This window comes from Zootoca vivipara, chromosome 13 (genome assembly GCF_965207765.1).
Source record: "Zootoca vivipara chromosome 13, rZooViv2.hap1.1, whole genome shotgun sequence".
Classification (NCBI taxonomy): domain Eukaryota; kingdom Metazoa; phylum Chordata; class Lepidosauria; order Squamata; family Lacertidae; genus Zootoca; species Zootoca vivipara.
This window is the reverse complement of record NC_142596.1, coordinates 320,998-337,438: the sequence shown is the minus strand read 5'-3', so window position 1 is coordinate 337,438 and position 16,441 is coordinate 320,998. Positions and strand designations below refer to the sequence as shown.

The window sequence follows — 16,441 nt, the reverse complement described above, 5'->3', positions numbered from 1 at the left end:
GAAGCCACAGTCCCGGAAAGATTTTGTGTGTAATTCTCACTAAGTGTGGGGGGTGTTGTGTATTAAAGTAATAGCACAGCCAAGTATGTATTGAGTTTTGTATTGTATTGTATTGTATTGTATTGCAGAGTTTATTTGAATGCATAAGTTCCAGCGGGAACGTATATCATTTGCTGGTTCAGAGTGCAGGATTTGGATCCGCTGCTGGATTGGTTTACGCTGGAGGGAATCCTTGCCATTGGTTCCCGCCAAAATGTATCTTTTCGCTGCTAGTTCTCTGTTACTATATAAGCCCCAGTTTTCCCCATTCCCTGTGTTCTGACTCTTATTTGTTCTTTGAAGTAAAGAGATGTTGTACCAGATCCTCGCCTCCTGCTTCTTATTTGCACTGAGCTGAAATCACTGAAGACCCACTACACAACAATTATTATTATTATTATTATTATTATTATTATTATTATTATTATTACTGGCCTACCTTGGAAGGCTGTTGTAATAATAAAAGTGGGTTTTTAAAGTTGTACCCATGGTTATTCAGAACATATGGCTTGTCTAACTTATGCACTTACCTGAACTTTACATGCTTTCTGGGGACATCAACTTTTCTTTTTCTTCCATGCTGCCCCCAGCAAAAGAATTTTTGTGTTTTATTTGTGTTCCTTTGCATACTTCTGTATCTGTATTTTATTTTTAAAAAATAAAAAAAATTCCTTCAGTAGCACCTTAAAGACCAACTAAGTTTATATTTTGGTATGAGCTTTCGTGTGCATGCACACTTCTTGGCATGCTCATACCAAAATATAAACTTAGTTGGTCTTTAAGGTGCTACTGAAGGAATTTTTTTATTTTGCTTCGACTCAGACCAACACAGCTACCTACCTGTATTTTATTTTGTTTGTCATGTTAGCCCCCCAGTCACCTTTCGTCTGTCCTTCCCCCGGTGCCACCCCCCTCCCTCCAGAGTCGGGCTGGCACCCCTTCCTTAGGACGACTAAGCTATGACCGGGTGGGCTAACAGCGAACTTAAACTCACTCGGTAGCTGCCACCAGCAATTGCCTTTACCAGCAAATTGCAAACTCTTACTTTAACACAGGTCTGGTAGGTGACCCAAGCAGCGAAGGAACCAGATTTAGTACTGTGGCACAAGAAAGAACAAACTAAGCAGAAATCCTTTTTAACTATTTATTAATAAGAATAGTTGAGTAAACAAGTTTAGCAAAAGGTTACAAAATATAACAAAGTAAAAACAGTTCTCACAAAAGGGGCTACAATAGTTAAAAACAAGAAAGCTACTAACTTACTCAGAGAACTTAATCAAAGTCACATCTCTCCCTTAGGCAGAAGTAACTTGGAGCCGTCCGGCGATCAGCTGGCAACAGTGGAACAAACATCACAGACAGAGGTTCCCGCCCATGGTGTTGAACAAAGACCACTCTCTCAGTGGGAGCTTATATCCCTTGAGGCACACCTTAGTCCCACGTGGGGATTACAGATAGATACCCAATCATCATTGATTTTCCATTCAAACAGACCAATCGACAATGGACAATTTTTTACTTCGGTTGTTAATTAGTGATATTAAACAGGTGCCTCTCGTTAACTCATTACTCACACCAGAGAGCGATTAACATCCTGACTCTCAGGCTTCTCACAGAGAGCCATCCTCCCTAAATTGCTTATCGCAGGAATGCTAGATTTTTACAGCTCGAAAGTGATAGCATTCCCACTACATCAAAAGGGTCAGAAAGCTTAGAAAAAATGCCTCTTCCTTAAGTTCAAAAGTTGAGATTCTCAGCCAGGGCAGTGTCCCATCAAGCCCCGCTTCTCCCACAGTGCTTTGCAGGAACCAAAGACAGGAATACAGGTTTTTTCACGACATTGTTGTACTTAGCTTTGGGGGGGGGGACCCTTAATAGACAAATATACAATGTTTAAATTGTTATATTGAACCAAAAACAGAGGTGGGGGTAACACTACTGGCAATTGCAAGTGTAAGAACATTGCTGGAAATTAGCATGTTGAATCCTAAGATCATCTGGGGTGCATGTCCAGTGGTTTTTTCTTCTGCTCGGATGAATTGAATAAAATGATTCTAGGGTAATTAAATGAATATGTTGACCTACATATCCATTTTTCATTTTCATATATAGTTATTGTGTTCTATATAATTTTAAATATAATTCCCCATACAACAAGTGTGCTGGAGGAGACTCTTGAGAGTCCCATGGACTGCTAGAAGATCAAACCTATCAATTCTTAAGGAAATCAGCCCTGAGTGCTCCCTGGAAGGACAGATCGTGAAGCTGAGGCTCCAATACTTTGGCCACCTCATGAGAAGAGAAGAATCCTTGGAAAAGACTCTGATGTTGGGAAAGATTGAGGGCACAAGGAGAAGGGGACCACAGAGGACGAGATGGTTGGACAGTGTTCTCGAAGCTACAAACATGAGTTTGACCAAACTGTGGGAGGCAGTGCAAGACAGGAGTGCCTGGCGTGCTCTGGTCCATGGGGTCACGAAGAGTCGGACACGACTAAACGACTAAACAACAACAACAACAAGTGAATAGTAAGAGAAGTCATACAAGTAATGCTGACACACACACTAAGTAGAAGAATAGAAGCAGAACCACCCAACCCCCCCCCTGCTTGCCCCTCCCCTCCCCCTCTTTTTTCTTCTTCTTCCTATTTGCTTAAACCAATTCATAAACCAAGAATTTATACATTGATCACTAATAATGAAACATATGTTGTAAATATCTTTCCACAATTATAATGCTATTTCTGCGATATACAAATGACACAACAAAACTTGGTATACTTGTTTGGGGGATTTGAGGATGTCACCCTAAAATGGTTAAGAAAAGAGATTGGAAAGTGAGATATGTGTATCTGAAGAAGTGTGCTTGCACATGAAAGCTCATACCAATGACAAACTTAGTTGGTCTCTAAGGTACTACTGGAAGGATTTTTTAAATTTTGTTTCGACTACGTCAGACCAACACAGCTACCTTCCTGTAACTTGAGATATTTTTCTTTACTTTTTTATGTGGTTTTGTTAGTTTTTTATTGTATTGTGGTGTGCTGTTTTTATTTGTTTGTTTTGTGTTATTATAAAATGAAGATTTTTTTTAAAAAAAACTTGTTTGTATAACATTATTCTTGGTTATAAAGGCCAATAACACACACACACACACACACACACACACACACACACACACACACACACACAATTTTAATTCACATTTCCCTTAATTTCTTTCAAAGCAATTTCCCCCAAAATAACACATTTCTGTTTGTTATTGCCACAAATATATTTATTTTTAATGCACACTTTTCCCTAATGTATGTCCACATTGTTTTTTGTTGTGGCAAAATTCCAAGAAGTGCAAATTTCAAAAAGAAAATTGTAAAATTTCAGAAGAAAGTTGCGTTTCAGTGTGCCTCTTGTTTCAGGAAGGGTGAATTGGGTCAGTTTCATGTTAATGGAACTGAACTTGCCCTCCATCCCTCTGTTCATATTGAGACACATTCTCTTTTGCTTTGGGGGTTCATTTTTTTATGCTTTCTGGACTTCTTGTTTCATTTTAACTGGAATGTGGTCATTGTCGCCCAGGCAGTCTGTGCAAACACCCCTCTCTGAGCTCCTGGGAGTGGGGGGAGGTTAGAATACAAATGCTGCAAATGAAATGAAAAATGGAACAAAAAATCAATGAATGCTATATCATATGAAGGCAAAGGAATGGGGAACATGGTCTTAGCATGGGCATAGCGAGGACTTTTGTTAGCAGGGCAGAACTAACGCGATTCGTCAGTTACGTATTTCTATTGTTTTACTTGATGGGGGCAGCTGCCCCCTGCCCCCCCCCAGCTATGTCTTAGAACCCCTCCTCCAAAATGAAAAGAAATGTGGCATTTTGGGGTTGTGGCTCTCCTCCCCCCCCTTGGTGGCTGGTAACTTGAAAGGAAGGAGGACTTCTATTAGCAGGAGAGAGAGAGAGAGAGAGAGAGAGAGAATATTCTGCCAGAACCATGGCAATATGGAAATAAACAAGTCTGGTTCCATGCTTGCATCAGCATCGCCTGGGCAACCTGGGAATGAATTGCAACATGAGGCATTGTTTATGTTCCAAAAAGGAGGGAGTATAGGAGGAATTGGAAAGCTGAGTAACATCCCCACTCCTTATTTGAAATCTACATCCAGATTTCCATTCTATCCAGCGAAGCAGCATCAGCCGTATGGGGGACAGACACAACCGATTGCTACTTTGATTGGTAACTGAACTCCTAAGACCTTTGCTTGCTGTGTATTAGCGTGATTAGGGTTAGGGAGCATAGCAATGCAAAAGCCAGCTGCCACCGCTCTTAGGAACGTGGCATTGCAGCCCCTCCAGAGAATTAGAAAGACACAGAAGAAATTGCTTGTATTCTCCAGATGCTGCCCCACAGACCGTGCCACTAACAAGGACATGACAAAAGGCATTGTTTTTGTGCCCTGTATTTAAGTTTTATTCCCCGCCCCCTCCAAAGTGCTCAGGGCGAGGGATCAGGCCTGGTCTCATGCTCTGGAGGTGGTGCTCCATTCATTCTGCTCCTCTATCCTGAAGGGCTCTGGGATTGGGGTGTACACAGTTGTGGTTTCCCAGGGAGGAAGGGTCAGTATTATGCTTGGAATGTCTGGAATCAATATTTTGGTACCTGGAAAAGGGCAGGCGGCAGCTTACATATTCCAAATGTAAGAAAACAACTAGCTAAATAGTTTTAGTCTCCCTTCAATGCCATCTAGGCCACTGGTCTTCAGCTGGTGGGTCAGGACCCACTTGTGGGTTGTGGCCTGATCCAAGATGGGTTGCAACAGGAATACTTCAACCACGCAAATATATGGTCAATGATGAAGAAAAGGGTGCCCAAATGATTCCCGAAATTACTGAAAAGGTTGGAGATCCCTGATCTAGCCTTCTGTTCATCATAGAATCACAGAACTGTAGAGATGGGAAGGACCATGAGTTTCATCTAGCCCAACCCCCCTGCTGTGCAGGAATCTTGTCCAACATGGTGCTCAAACCCATGACCCTAATATTAAGGGGCCCATGCTGCACCAACTGAGTTACTGTATCCTAGGTTCAACAAGTCTTGTGGCAGCAAATTCCACACATTAATGGTGAGTGTGCTTTGCTGCCAACAAATAAGAACATAAGAAGAATCTGTTGGATCAGGCCAATGGGCCATCTAGTTCAGCATTCTGTTCTCACAGTGACCAACCAGATGCCTGTGGGAAACCTGCAAGCAGGATCCGAACACTAGCGAGTACGCTCCAATTGGTATTCAGAAGCAGGACATCGTCACCCTGACTAGTTGTCATTGATAGCTTTATCCTCCTCTGTGAATTTATCCAGGCTTCTTTAAAAGCCATCCATGTTGGTGGTCAGCACTGCCTCCTCTGGGAGGAAGTTCCATAGTTAAACTATGTGCTGTTTATAGGGGCTTTGCTTAATGCTATCAACACACATCTCCTTCATGGTGAAGGGGCTTGACTAACTCAGAGAAGCTATGAGCTATGCCATGCAGGGCCACCCAAGACGGACAGGTCATAGTGGAGAGTTTTGACTAAACGTGATCCACCTGGAGCAGGAACCGGCAACCCACTCCAGTATCCCTGCCAAGAAAACTCCATGGACAAAGACAACAGGCATATAAAAGTTATGACGCTGGAAGATGAGCCCCTCAGGTCGGAAGGCGTCCAACATGCTACTAGGAAGAGTGGAGGACAAGTACAAGTAGATTCAGAGCTGATGAAGCGGCTGGGCCAAAGCCAAAATGTCACTCAGTTGCAGATATGCCTGGAAGCCAAAGGAAAGGAAAGTCCAATGTTGTAATAACAAGGCCAGTGGAAGTGATGATATTCCAGCTGAACTATTTAAAATTTTAAAAGATGATGCTACACCCAATATGCCAGCAAGTTTGGAAAACTCAGCAGTTGCCAGAGGATTGGAGAACATCAGTCTACATCGCAATCCCAAAGAAGGGCAGTGCCAAAGAATGCTCCAACTACCGCACAATTGCACTCATTTCACACGCTAGCAAAGTTATGCTTAAAATTCTACAAGGCATGCTTAAGCAGTATGTGGACCGAGAACTCCCAGAAGTGCAAGCTGGATTTTGAAGGGGCAGAGGAACCAGAGCCCAAATAGAAAACATGCGCTGGATTATGGAGAAAGCTAGAGAGTTCCAGAAAAACATCAACTTCTGCTTCATTGACTATGCAAAAGCATTTGACTGTGTCGACCACAGCAAACTATGGCAAGTTCTTAAAGAAATGGGTGTGCCTGATCACCTCATCTGTCTCCTGAGAAATCTCTATGTGGGACAAGAAGCTACCGTTAGATCTGGATATAGAACAACTGACTGGTTCAAAATTGGGAAAGGATTACAACAAGATTGTATATTGTCTCCCTGCTTATTTAACTTATATGCAGAATTCATCATGCGAAAGTTTGGACTAGATGAATCCCAAACTGGAATTAAGATTGCCGGAAGAAATATCAACAACCTCAGATATGCAGATGACACAACCTTGATGGCAGAAAGCGAGGAGGAATTAAAGAAACTTTTAATGAGGGTGAAAGAGGAGAGCGCAAAATATGGTCTGAAGCTCAATATCAAAAAACTAAGATCATGGCCACTGGTCCCATCACCTCCTGGCAAATAGAAGGGGAAGAAATGGAGGCAGTGAGAGATTTTCCTTTCTTGGGCTCCTTGATCACTGCAGATGGTGACAGCAGTCACGAAATTAAAAGACACCTGCTTCTTGGGAGAAAAGCAATGACAAACCTAGACAGCATCTTAAAAAGCAGAGACAAAGGTCCGTATAGTTAAAGCTATGGTTTTCCCAGTAGTGATGTATGGAAGTGAGAGCTGGACCATAAAGAAGGCTGATTGCCGAAGAATTGATGCTTTTGAATTCTGGTGCTGGAGGAGACTCTTGAGAGTCCCATGGACTGCAAGAAGATCAAACCTATCCATTCTTAAGGAAATCAGCCCTGAGTGCTCCCTGGAAGGACAGATCGTGAAGCTGAGGCTCCAATACTTTGGCCACCTCATGAGAAGAGAAGACTCCTTGGAAAAGACCCTGATGTTGGGAAAGATTGAGGGCACTAGGAGAAGGGGGCGACAGAGGACGAGATGGTTGGACAGTGTTCTCGAAGCTACGAACATGAGTTTGACCAAACTGCGGGAGGCAGTGGAAGACAGGAGTTCCTGGCGTGCTATGGTCCATGGGGTCACGAAGAGTCGGACACGACTAAACGACTAAACTACAACAACAACAACATCAAAACACATGAAACTATTTCCCCAACTCCGGCCTCCTGGTTCCCCTTGCATATTTCTTCTGCTGTGTTTTCTACATGGCTGTTTTGCTATAGTTGGGGATTTGGACTGTTTAATCATCTCTACTGTTTTCCTTCTGCTGTTTGGGATCATGCTACTGTTGCTTCAGGCTTGAGCTGCTTGTAATTATATTTTATGGTTGCAATTTCATTCCATGTTGTTCATGGACCTTACTGTTGAAAGGCAGGCGGGGGGGCAGTAAAATCAGGGGTGGGTAACCTTTTTCTTTTTTTAGTCCAAGGGCCATATTTGATAACCTTCTGAGGGCCATGTGCCAGTGTTAAGTGGGGTTAGAGACAAAAACTGGGTGGAGCAACAGGTGGGACTCTTTGTGCATTAGGCTATAATCCAGCTCCACAAAACCCCACAGTTTCTATACCTACCTCTGCCCCCATCTTCATCCAAGGAAGCAAGAGGCATTATCACCCTTCAATCTCCCATTCCAGCCAGGCAAAAGCACATGAAGAGGGCACAAAGCAGGGGCAGGGAGGCTAATGGTCAGAGAGAGAGAGAGGTCTGGTGGGTGGCATGTGGCTCCTGGGCTGAGCCTCCCATTCTTGGTTTAAATAAACAAAGACACACAGACCCCTGGATTCACCCTCATTCCCTCAGCCCTTACAGTCCATAGGGCAGGGGCTGTTCTCTGTCTGTTTTTGTTTTTGTTTTTTTGTTTTTTTACAGTATACATATTTTTTTTAAAACATACTTTTTATTAATTTTACAAAATACAAAAAAAAAAACGGTACATACATAAACACCTTTTCCACCTCCTTCCTACCCACCCACATGGGTCCTCCCCTGCCACAGAAGTATCCCATGTATGTGAACAGTCAGAGATGGTCCATTTTATGCTTGGATTTCTGTCCTCCTCCCCCTCCCCTGACCCCAAAGCCCCCCCCTGCCACCAGGGAGCTCCAGCAAACCAGGGCAGTACGCAGGAGGCCATCCATCCAACCATCTATTGTCATACCAAAAAAAGAGAAAAATAGAAATAGGAAAAAAGAGGAAAAAGAAAGGGCAAAAAAGGAGAAAAAAACAATACAAAACAGAAAAATTTTTCTTACATTCATAATTGTGAAACCATATTTTGTGGGCTTCCCCTCCCCCCCCTTCCCCGGTTTTCATCCCTTTTTTATCATCTGCAACAGTTTCTTACTTTATAAAAATACACCTTTGTATCTTATACAACTTATAAATCAATTGTTAACATTTTCATCTAATATTCAAATCACTGAAAAATCAAACTCCCATTTTATCTTCCCGTGCCTAATTTTTACTCCCTCTATAAGCCTCCATATTTTCACATTTTTCCAAAATCCATTCACTTTTAAAACTATAACTATTCTCAATTTAACCTTACATCCCCGATTACCGGCTCCACCCCCCCAATCCAGCAAATTCCATAATCAGCAGACCAGTTATAAACCTGTTAATCCATCCTTATAATCACAACATCACTTTCCCTTCACCCCACCCCCTGTTTACAGTCTTTTGCCATCCAGGCCACCATACGGGACCCCTGAATTTCTTCTCTTCTCTGCATATATTTTCCTTCTTCCCTGTGGGCGTTCTGGAGTTCCAGTAATACCAATCGTGCCCCCCTCAAAGGCAGGGCACTCCATCCAACTTTTTGTAGAGTAAAGTCATCATTTTTTTCGTGGTGTGCTTCATTTTGTGTTGAATCATCACAGTCCTCATCTTCCTCTTTTCCTTCCAAATCACAGTCACCATCATTGTCATTCTCACATTCATCTTTTTCAGTGTCAAAAGCTTCATCTTCTAAAAAATCATATTCTGCCATCACCATCTGAAATTGTTGCTGTAACTCTTGCCGTCGTGTCTCCTCTTGACATAATTCTATTCTTGTTTCCCACATTAAGGTCAAAACAGACCGCTGGAACTCAGGGGAACACTTTTTTGTTGACATAGTTCAATCCTGCCAAGGTCAAAACTTGTCACGTGGGGTGGAATATGATCACAGTTTATTTTCTCGACTCCATTTTAACAAACTGGCTGCATTCTTCAAGTCTTATTAACAATAAAGTTCGAACTCACATTTCACAAACATTTAGACCAAAAAAGAAATTCCACAAAGTCCAGAAATACAAAGTGAAATAAAAATTGACTTATAAATCCTGATCAACTCACTGGGTTGTCTGGGCTGCCGGCTCCCGAGGAAAAGAAAGGTTTTTCTTAGTCTTTACCTCTTGCTGCAGGGCACTCACAACCACAGTCTCTCTCCCCTTTTCACCCTGCATCAAAGGGGAGATTCTCTTTGATGCCTTTGAGGGATCCTTTTGAATTGCAAATCTTCTGTTTACGGCTTCGGGTTTCTATTTACTGTCTCTTTTGTTGCCGTGGGGGGGGGGGTGGCTTCCTCTTTTCTCCCCTCTCTCCCAGATCCAAATTGTTTTATAATCCAAATCGTGAGGTTACTTACAGTCTGTTTCCAATCGTTTTATTTTCGGAAGAATCCAGCGCTCTCCGCCTTCGGCTTGAAGCTTCTCCCTGCTAGAATAACGTTGCCGCTCAAAATGGCCCCCGCGACTTCTACCCTCCTCGCTCCGGAGCTCTTATTAGAGCTAACCGAAGGGTTGGGGAGTCCGGATTGGGGCTGTGCCGAGCAAATTTGCCCCCGGGACACCCTTCCCGAGGTTCTAAGGGGCGCAGCGTCGCTCTCGCTGCCCTCCCCACTCCTAGCAGGGACGGGCCGTCTCGGAGACGAGACGAAACCCCGCCGATCGGCGCTGGCGCTGAACCCGGAAGCCTGGGGCTGTTCTCTGTCTGTTTTTGGACTAAAACTCCCATCATCCCTAGCCACTGACCATGGTGACTGGGGCTGATGGGAGTTGGAGTCCAACAACATCTTGGGATGATGATGTTGGCTACCCTGGCCTAGGTAAAAAAGGTAAAAGGACCATTAGGTCCAGTTGTGACTGACTCTGGGGTTGCGGTGCTCATCTCGCATTATTGGCCGAGGGAGCTGGTGTACAGCTTCCAGGTCATGTGGCCTGCATGACAGAGTCACTTCTGGTGAACCAGAGCAGCACACGGAAACACTGTTTACCTTCCCGCTTAGAGTGGTACCTATATATCTACACTTTGCACTTTGACGTACTTTTGAACTGCTAGGTTGGCAGGAGCTGGGATCAAGCAACAGGAGCTCACCCCGTCACAGGGATTTGAACCGCCGACCTTCTGATCAACAAGCCCTAGGCTCTGTGGTTTAACCCACAGTGCCACCTGCATCCCTGGCCCTGGGTAAAAAGGTAAAGGGGCCCATGACTCTGGGGTTGCGGCGCTCATCTCGCTCTATAGGCTGAGGGAGCCAGCGTTTGTCCGCAGACAGCTTCCGGGTCATGTGGCCAGCATGACAACGCTGCTTCTGGAGAACCAGAGCAGCACACGGAAACGCCGTTTACCTTCCCGCCGGAGCGGTCCCTATTTATCTACTTGCACTTTGATGTGCTTTCGAACTGCTAGGTGGGCAGGAGCTCGGACCGAGCAACGGGAGCTCACCCTGTCACAGGGATTTAAATCACATAAACAAGCAGTGATCTCCATTCTTTTAGCACTGGTCGTTATGTGGCCAAAACGGTACCATCCCTGTGCAAGACGGAGGGCTCAGCAAGCCTGGGGGAAACTGCAAGGTTTGAATAGGATAGGATAGGATAGGATAGGATAGGATCGGATCCCTCAGAAGAGAACACTCTCCCCTCCCCAAATAGCCCAATGTGAACTTAGCATACTTATTGGAAATTGAATACTATTTGGGGTGGGATGGAATGGAGTGGCTGGAACCCTGAGCTGCAACGCTCCATAGTGAAACATTTTATTGCAGGTTGGACTTGTATTCATTCATTTACTTTCATTCCCCAGATCACTGGTGACACATCCGACTCCCCACTGCAGTGACGCTGGGCACACTCCAATGCTGACTTCCAGAGCCAAAGGTGCAGCTCAGCCTGTTAGTTGTCGTTCTGGTATCTCTAAGCATCCAGCCAGAGTGCCGGCCATCAAGAAGCAGTATGCATCCATCAGTGCCAAGTATAAAGGTGAGCTGGGTGTTGCTGTGGGAATAGATGGGCCAAGAGAGAGGAGGAGATCAGGAATACAGAGGTACCCATATCTTTGCCAATCTGGATGTGTTCAACAGCATTGTTGAAAGACCCTCTGGCATCTGCTTAGCCCCTGTGAGAACAGGATGCTGGGCTTGGGGACTGGCTGGCTTGATCCATCCGGGTTCCTTTTTTGGTCTTGTGGAAACCAAAGAAGGAAACTGATCTACATTTCTCAGTCGCCATCAGAACTTTCTTCCAAGAGTACTGCTAGCATGCGAGACAGTGCATATTTCCTTGCTTTCCTTTTCCTGTGGTTGGTACGTCACCACTACTGTTGTCTTACCAGGGTAACTCTTGTTTAAAGGGGATGAAGGAAGGGGGTTGGTAGATTACAGGCAGAGCATAGGTGGTTGAGAAAAATGGGAAATCTTCTCTGGCTTGAATTGAGCTACAGAAGAATTCAGGTGCCTTGTAATGCTCACCTCCTATTGCAATGCAAATATCCTGGCCCAAGGCTGGCGAGATTTTACCAGAGGGAGAATAAAAGTATGTTGTGGGACTTCCATCAGCCCCAGCCAGTCTGGTTCAATGGTCAGGGATGATGGGAGTTGCAGTGCAGCAACACCTGGAGATCCCCAGTGTGGCAGCTCAAGATCTGCAAGTGCTAGTGTTTCCGGGTTCTCTTCCCGTCATTTTATTACCCCCCCCCCTTATGGTTCTGATTCTCTTGCAGGGCCAGGACCTGGGAAGTATGGTAGGCAGCCTCTCACTGGCATTAAGGACCATGACTTCACCAAGTATGCTGAGCCAGCCTACACAATGCGTGTGAAATCCAGTGAAAGATGTAAGGGGAAGAAAGAAGCTGACAAAATAGGTTCTGTGTTATTTGGGTTTTCCCAACAGTATTAACTGACCCACAGGGTGAAGCTGGCTAAACAACTGTTAAATTTGCTGGCAAAACTTTTGAACAGAGATTGCCTGCCTTTGTTTTTGGGACTCTCTAATTATCGGGGCCAAAACTGATGGGACCTAGGGCATCCATGATCAAGAGCTGGGTGGCTTTCCAAAGTTTCCATTCCAACTGGATCCATGGCACTGCATGTAGGTGGCTAATGTAGTTGTTTCTTGACTACAACTCCCATCAGCCCCAGCCAGCATGGTCAGGAATGATAGGAGTTGTAGTCCAGGATACTGCTGCTGATTTAGGGCCCTTCATAGTAAAATTATGGCTCAGGGTTCTCAATTGTACAGCTGCGGACTTTAGTGAGAAGAGGATGATCCACACTTAAGCCATGTTGAAGGATAGCAGGAATGGAGGTGCAGGGGGTGGAGCTTAACATATGGAACGCCCTCCCATCGGAGGTCAAGGAGATAAACAACTACCTGACATTTAGAAAACACCTAAAGGCAGTCCTGTTTAGGGAAGTTTTTAATCTGTGATATTTTAATGTATTTTGGTATTTGCTGGAAGCCACCCAGAGTGGTGGGGGAAACCCAGCCAGATAGGCGGGGTATAAATAAATAATAATAATAATAATAGTAATATTCACTGCTATCTAGCTAGTGGGTGCCTTTAATTGATATCGGACAGGTAGTCAGTCATAGCAACCAAGCTAAACAGCTCATGTCTCATGCAGACGATTCTTCTTTCCCTTGCAAGTGATCTCAATCACGGAGAGTCCTGGGCCCTGCTACTATGTGGACCCAAGCATTTCCCGTCTAGGGATATGGAGACCAGTTTCATTCCGCATGGTGCAAGAGAGAAAGCGGCCATGTAAGTTGAAAGATGACAGATGGTACTATGATGGTCAAGATGGGGCTGGAGTGGCATCAGTGCGGTTTTGTGATGAAAATGTTTCTTTCTAACCTTGTGCAAAGAAGGCTTGTTGGTCAATCCCTGAACATGCAAGAGAGGGAAAGAGAAGGAATGGGTGTGAGTGAATGAGCAGGTGTGTTGTGCATGAAAATGGATGTGTGGGAACATTATGTGTGGAGCTGTGGTCTAAACCAGTGAGTCTCTTGGGCTTGCCGATCAGAAGGTCGGTGGTTCGAATCCCTGCGACGGGGTGAGCTCCCGTTGTTCTGCTCCAGCTTCTGCCAACCTAGCAGCTTGAAAGCATACCTGTGCAAGTGGATAAATAGGTACTGCTGCGGCAGGAAGATAAATGGCATTTCCATGCACTCTGGGTTCCATCACAGTGTCCTGTTGCACCAGAATGCTGGCCACACGACCCAGAAAGCTGTCTGCTCCTTCAGCCTGAAGTGAGATGAGCACCACACCACATAGATGCCTTTGACTGGACGTAACTGTCCAGATGTCATTTTGCCTGAATGCATGTGGATTTGTGTATGCATGACAGAGAGCAGGGGTGGACTTTGGTAAAATTGTTTCCTAAGTGAGGACAAAATTTGGCAGTTCCCCAGTATATTTTATTTCCACAGTAATTCCTTTTGGTACAGTTGCTTTTTAATGGGGTTTCTCAGTAGATACCTACATGAATATAAGTATTTATTATTATTATTATTATTATTATTATTATTATTATTACTATCACCACCAATACTATTACTATTATTACTCTTATTTTGTGCCCCCTTGGCTCAGCACCCTGTGCAGGGGAACAGCCTGCACTGCCCTAGATCTGGCACTACAGAGAGAAGCATATGAAAAAGAGGCAGGTGGGCTCACCCTCTTTTTTTATCAGCCACACTCACTGTCTGTCCCAGCCCCACTGGTTTGCAGGCCCTGGAAGATTATCTGCAAGGGAGTGTTGTCCCTAGGCTGTAAAAGTTTATTCCCTCTTTGATAAGAAATTATTTCTGAGTAGGGGGTGTCACTTGCTAAGAACCAGACAGGAAAACCAGCTATGTACCTTACCTATGTGGGCTGGCGTGGGTGATTGTCAGGGCTGATATCAAAGTGTAGTTTAAAAGCGTCTGTGACCATAATAGACTGTCTCTCCATCCATCCATCCATCCATCCATCCATCCATCCATCCCTCCATCCCTTCCGCGTGTGTGTGATCCCTATTGCTTTCCAGCTATTGGCCTTGACCCAGTGAGGCTGTTCTGGATAAAGGGGCATTTAAGGAAGGGGATTGGTGGAACACCTGATTGGTGTTCCACCAAATCAACGGGGTTGAAAAACTATTTTTACCATTAGGGTGTCTAAGTGTCCTACTTTACAGAGGGCAGTCCTCTAGGCAAAGGGTTCTTCCATGTGCTTTCGTTTGAGAAACATCAATGGCAGATTAGGATAGATAACATCAATGGCAGATAAGTGGGTTTTTTTTACTCCTAATATTAGCAAGTAAAACAGCAACTTAAAAAAACAAAGAAACCCTGCATGGCAAATTGCTCCTTCTCTTTAAGCCTCAATGTTTCTCACCTGTCAGATTTTACTTCCATCATTCCTGCCTACCCCTGTGCTCCTGTAGAATATGATGTACCCACAGGTTTATCCACATGCTCAAAAGTGGTAAGGGGTGTCACCTCCTATCTGCTCTTGGCTTGCAGTTATATCTTGTACGCCTGCCCCAAATGAGTACAACGTGGAGAAGATACACCCACTTGAAGAGCCGAATGCACCAGCGTACACTATGGGCCTTCGAACGCACTACTGGGTGAGCAGCCCAAACCCAGCACCCAACCAATACACCCTTCCACAGACACTGGGTCCCAAGCTGCCTGTCAAACCTGCAGCTCCCTGCCTCTCAATGGCATCCAGTGCCTCTGTGTGGGGCTACGCTAAAGACCTGGTGAGAGGGCCTGGCCCGGCAATGTATACCATACCCGAACCAGATGTTTACCTGTGCCACCAGCCATCCTACAGCATCTCCCAAAGGTTTGCTTCCTCCAGCAAGCACCATACACCAGGACCCCCTGACTACAATGCGGAGCTGGTCACCGCCGACAAACCCAGAGCCCCACGGTTCAGTCTTGGGATTCGTCACTCTGAGTATTCTCATGGCACGCCTCCAGTTTGTTTACTCAAAGAGTGAGGGTGGACTCACAGGCCAAGAAGTGACTTGCCCCTTTGGGTAGACCCACCTTCAAATAATCTCATTGTGACACAGTGTCAGGAAGCAGGTGTTGTATCAGGAAGCAGCTTGTTTCAGAGGGCGAGATTCTGATGAACTTTGAACACGTTTGGGCTATGCCAGGGTGATGTAATTGGGGGGGGGGGGCTAGACAGCTCTTGACTTAGGAAAGCCCTCCTTTGCGAGACAGGGGGTCTGCCTTGGTTCTTGGCAAATTCCCTTCTCTGTTTTTCCTCTTTCCAGTGTGCATTACTAGTGTTTTATTTGTATTTCTAAGGAACTGTCTCACATAGGGTAAAGTGTTTCTCACCCCACCACTTAATTCGCTTTCTGTTACAGAAGATTATTGGAAAGAAGGCTAAGATGCTCTTTTTGCTCAAATAATAAATAGTTTTGTAATTTTATTACCTTTTTTTTTACAAAGTTCCATAAATATTTAATTTTCTTGCTACAATTCTATTTACACTGAGAATGAAATGCAAAATGAGAGACCTGTTTTAATATTGTGTTTTACCAGTGTATATTGAAGAGCCTTCCAAAGAGTGAATTTATAGGGCAGTCTATGTAACTTGCTTACGTGTTACTTCCTTTGCATAAGTAAATAAATAAATCCAATTTAGACCGCAGTTTTGGATTTTGTCAGCTTGGGATGACTAATGCACCTTCTAACACGCCTATCATCAAACCACGTTCATTATGCTCTCAATTGATAAATGTAGGCCACATTGATTATGTTCATGAGCTCTGTGCATACCTTCCCCCTCTGTACCCAGGTGATTCAATGTATGAAAGGGAGAGTGAGATTGGGCGGCTTAGGTATCGTTTTATATCCTAACCTCTTATTTGTTGCATGCAGCACCATTTCTGTTCTGCTACAGTTTGTCTCCTGCCAGCAAATACATTATTTGTCTTGTTGTCTGCTGGTGGTGAAATTATGGCACTTCACATCAGTC

The 16,441-nt window shown here is 44.5% G+C and overlaps 1 protein-coding gene across 2 annotated transcripts; it reads left to right on the top strand.

Moving 5' to 3' along the window:
- Positions 1-4,122: 4,122 nt before the first annotated feature.
- Positions 4,123-16,109, top strand: CIMAP1C (ciliary microtubule associated protein 1C). Of its 2 annotated transcripts, none has more exons than XM_088656796.1 (5): positions 4,123-4,235; positions 11,267-11,442; positions 12,182-12,292; positions 13,109-13,222; positions 14,965-16,109. In XM_088656796.1, exons 1-5 carry the CDS (start codon positions 4,123-4,125, stop codon positions 15,447-15,449), a joined length of 999 nt encoding a protein of 332 aa, XP_088512922.1. In that variant the 3' UTR covers positions 15,450-16,109. The 2 variants fall into 2 exon arrangements, with proteins under 2 accessions (XP_088512922.1, XP_060138689.2); XM_060282706.2 differs by having other exon boundaries at positions 4,148-4,273.
- Positions 16,110-16,441: the final 332 nt, after the last annotated feature.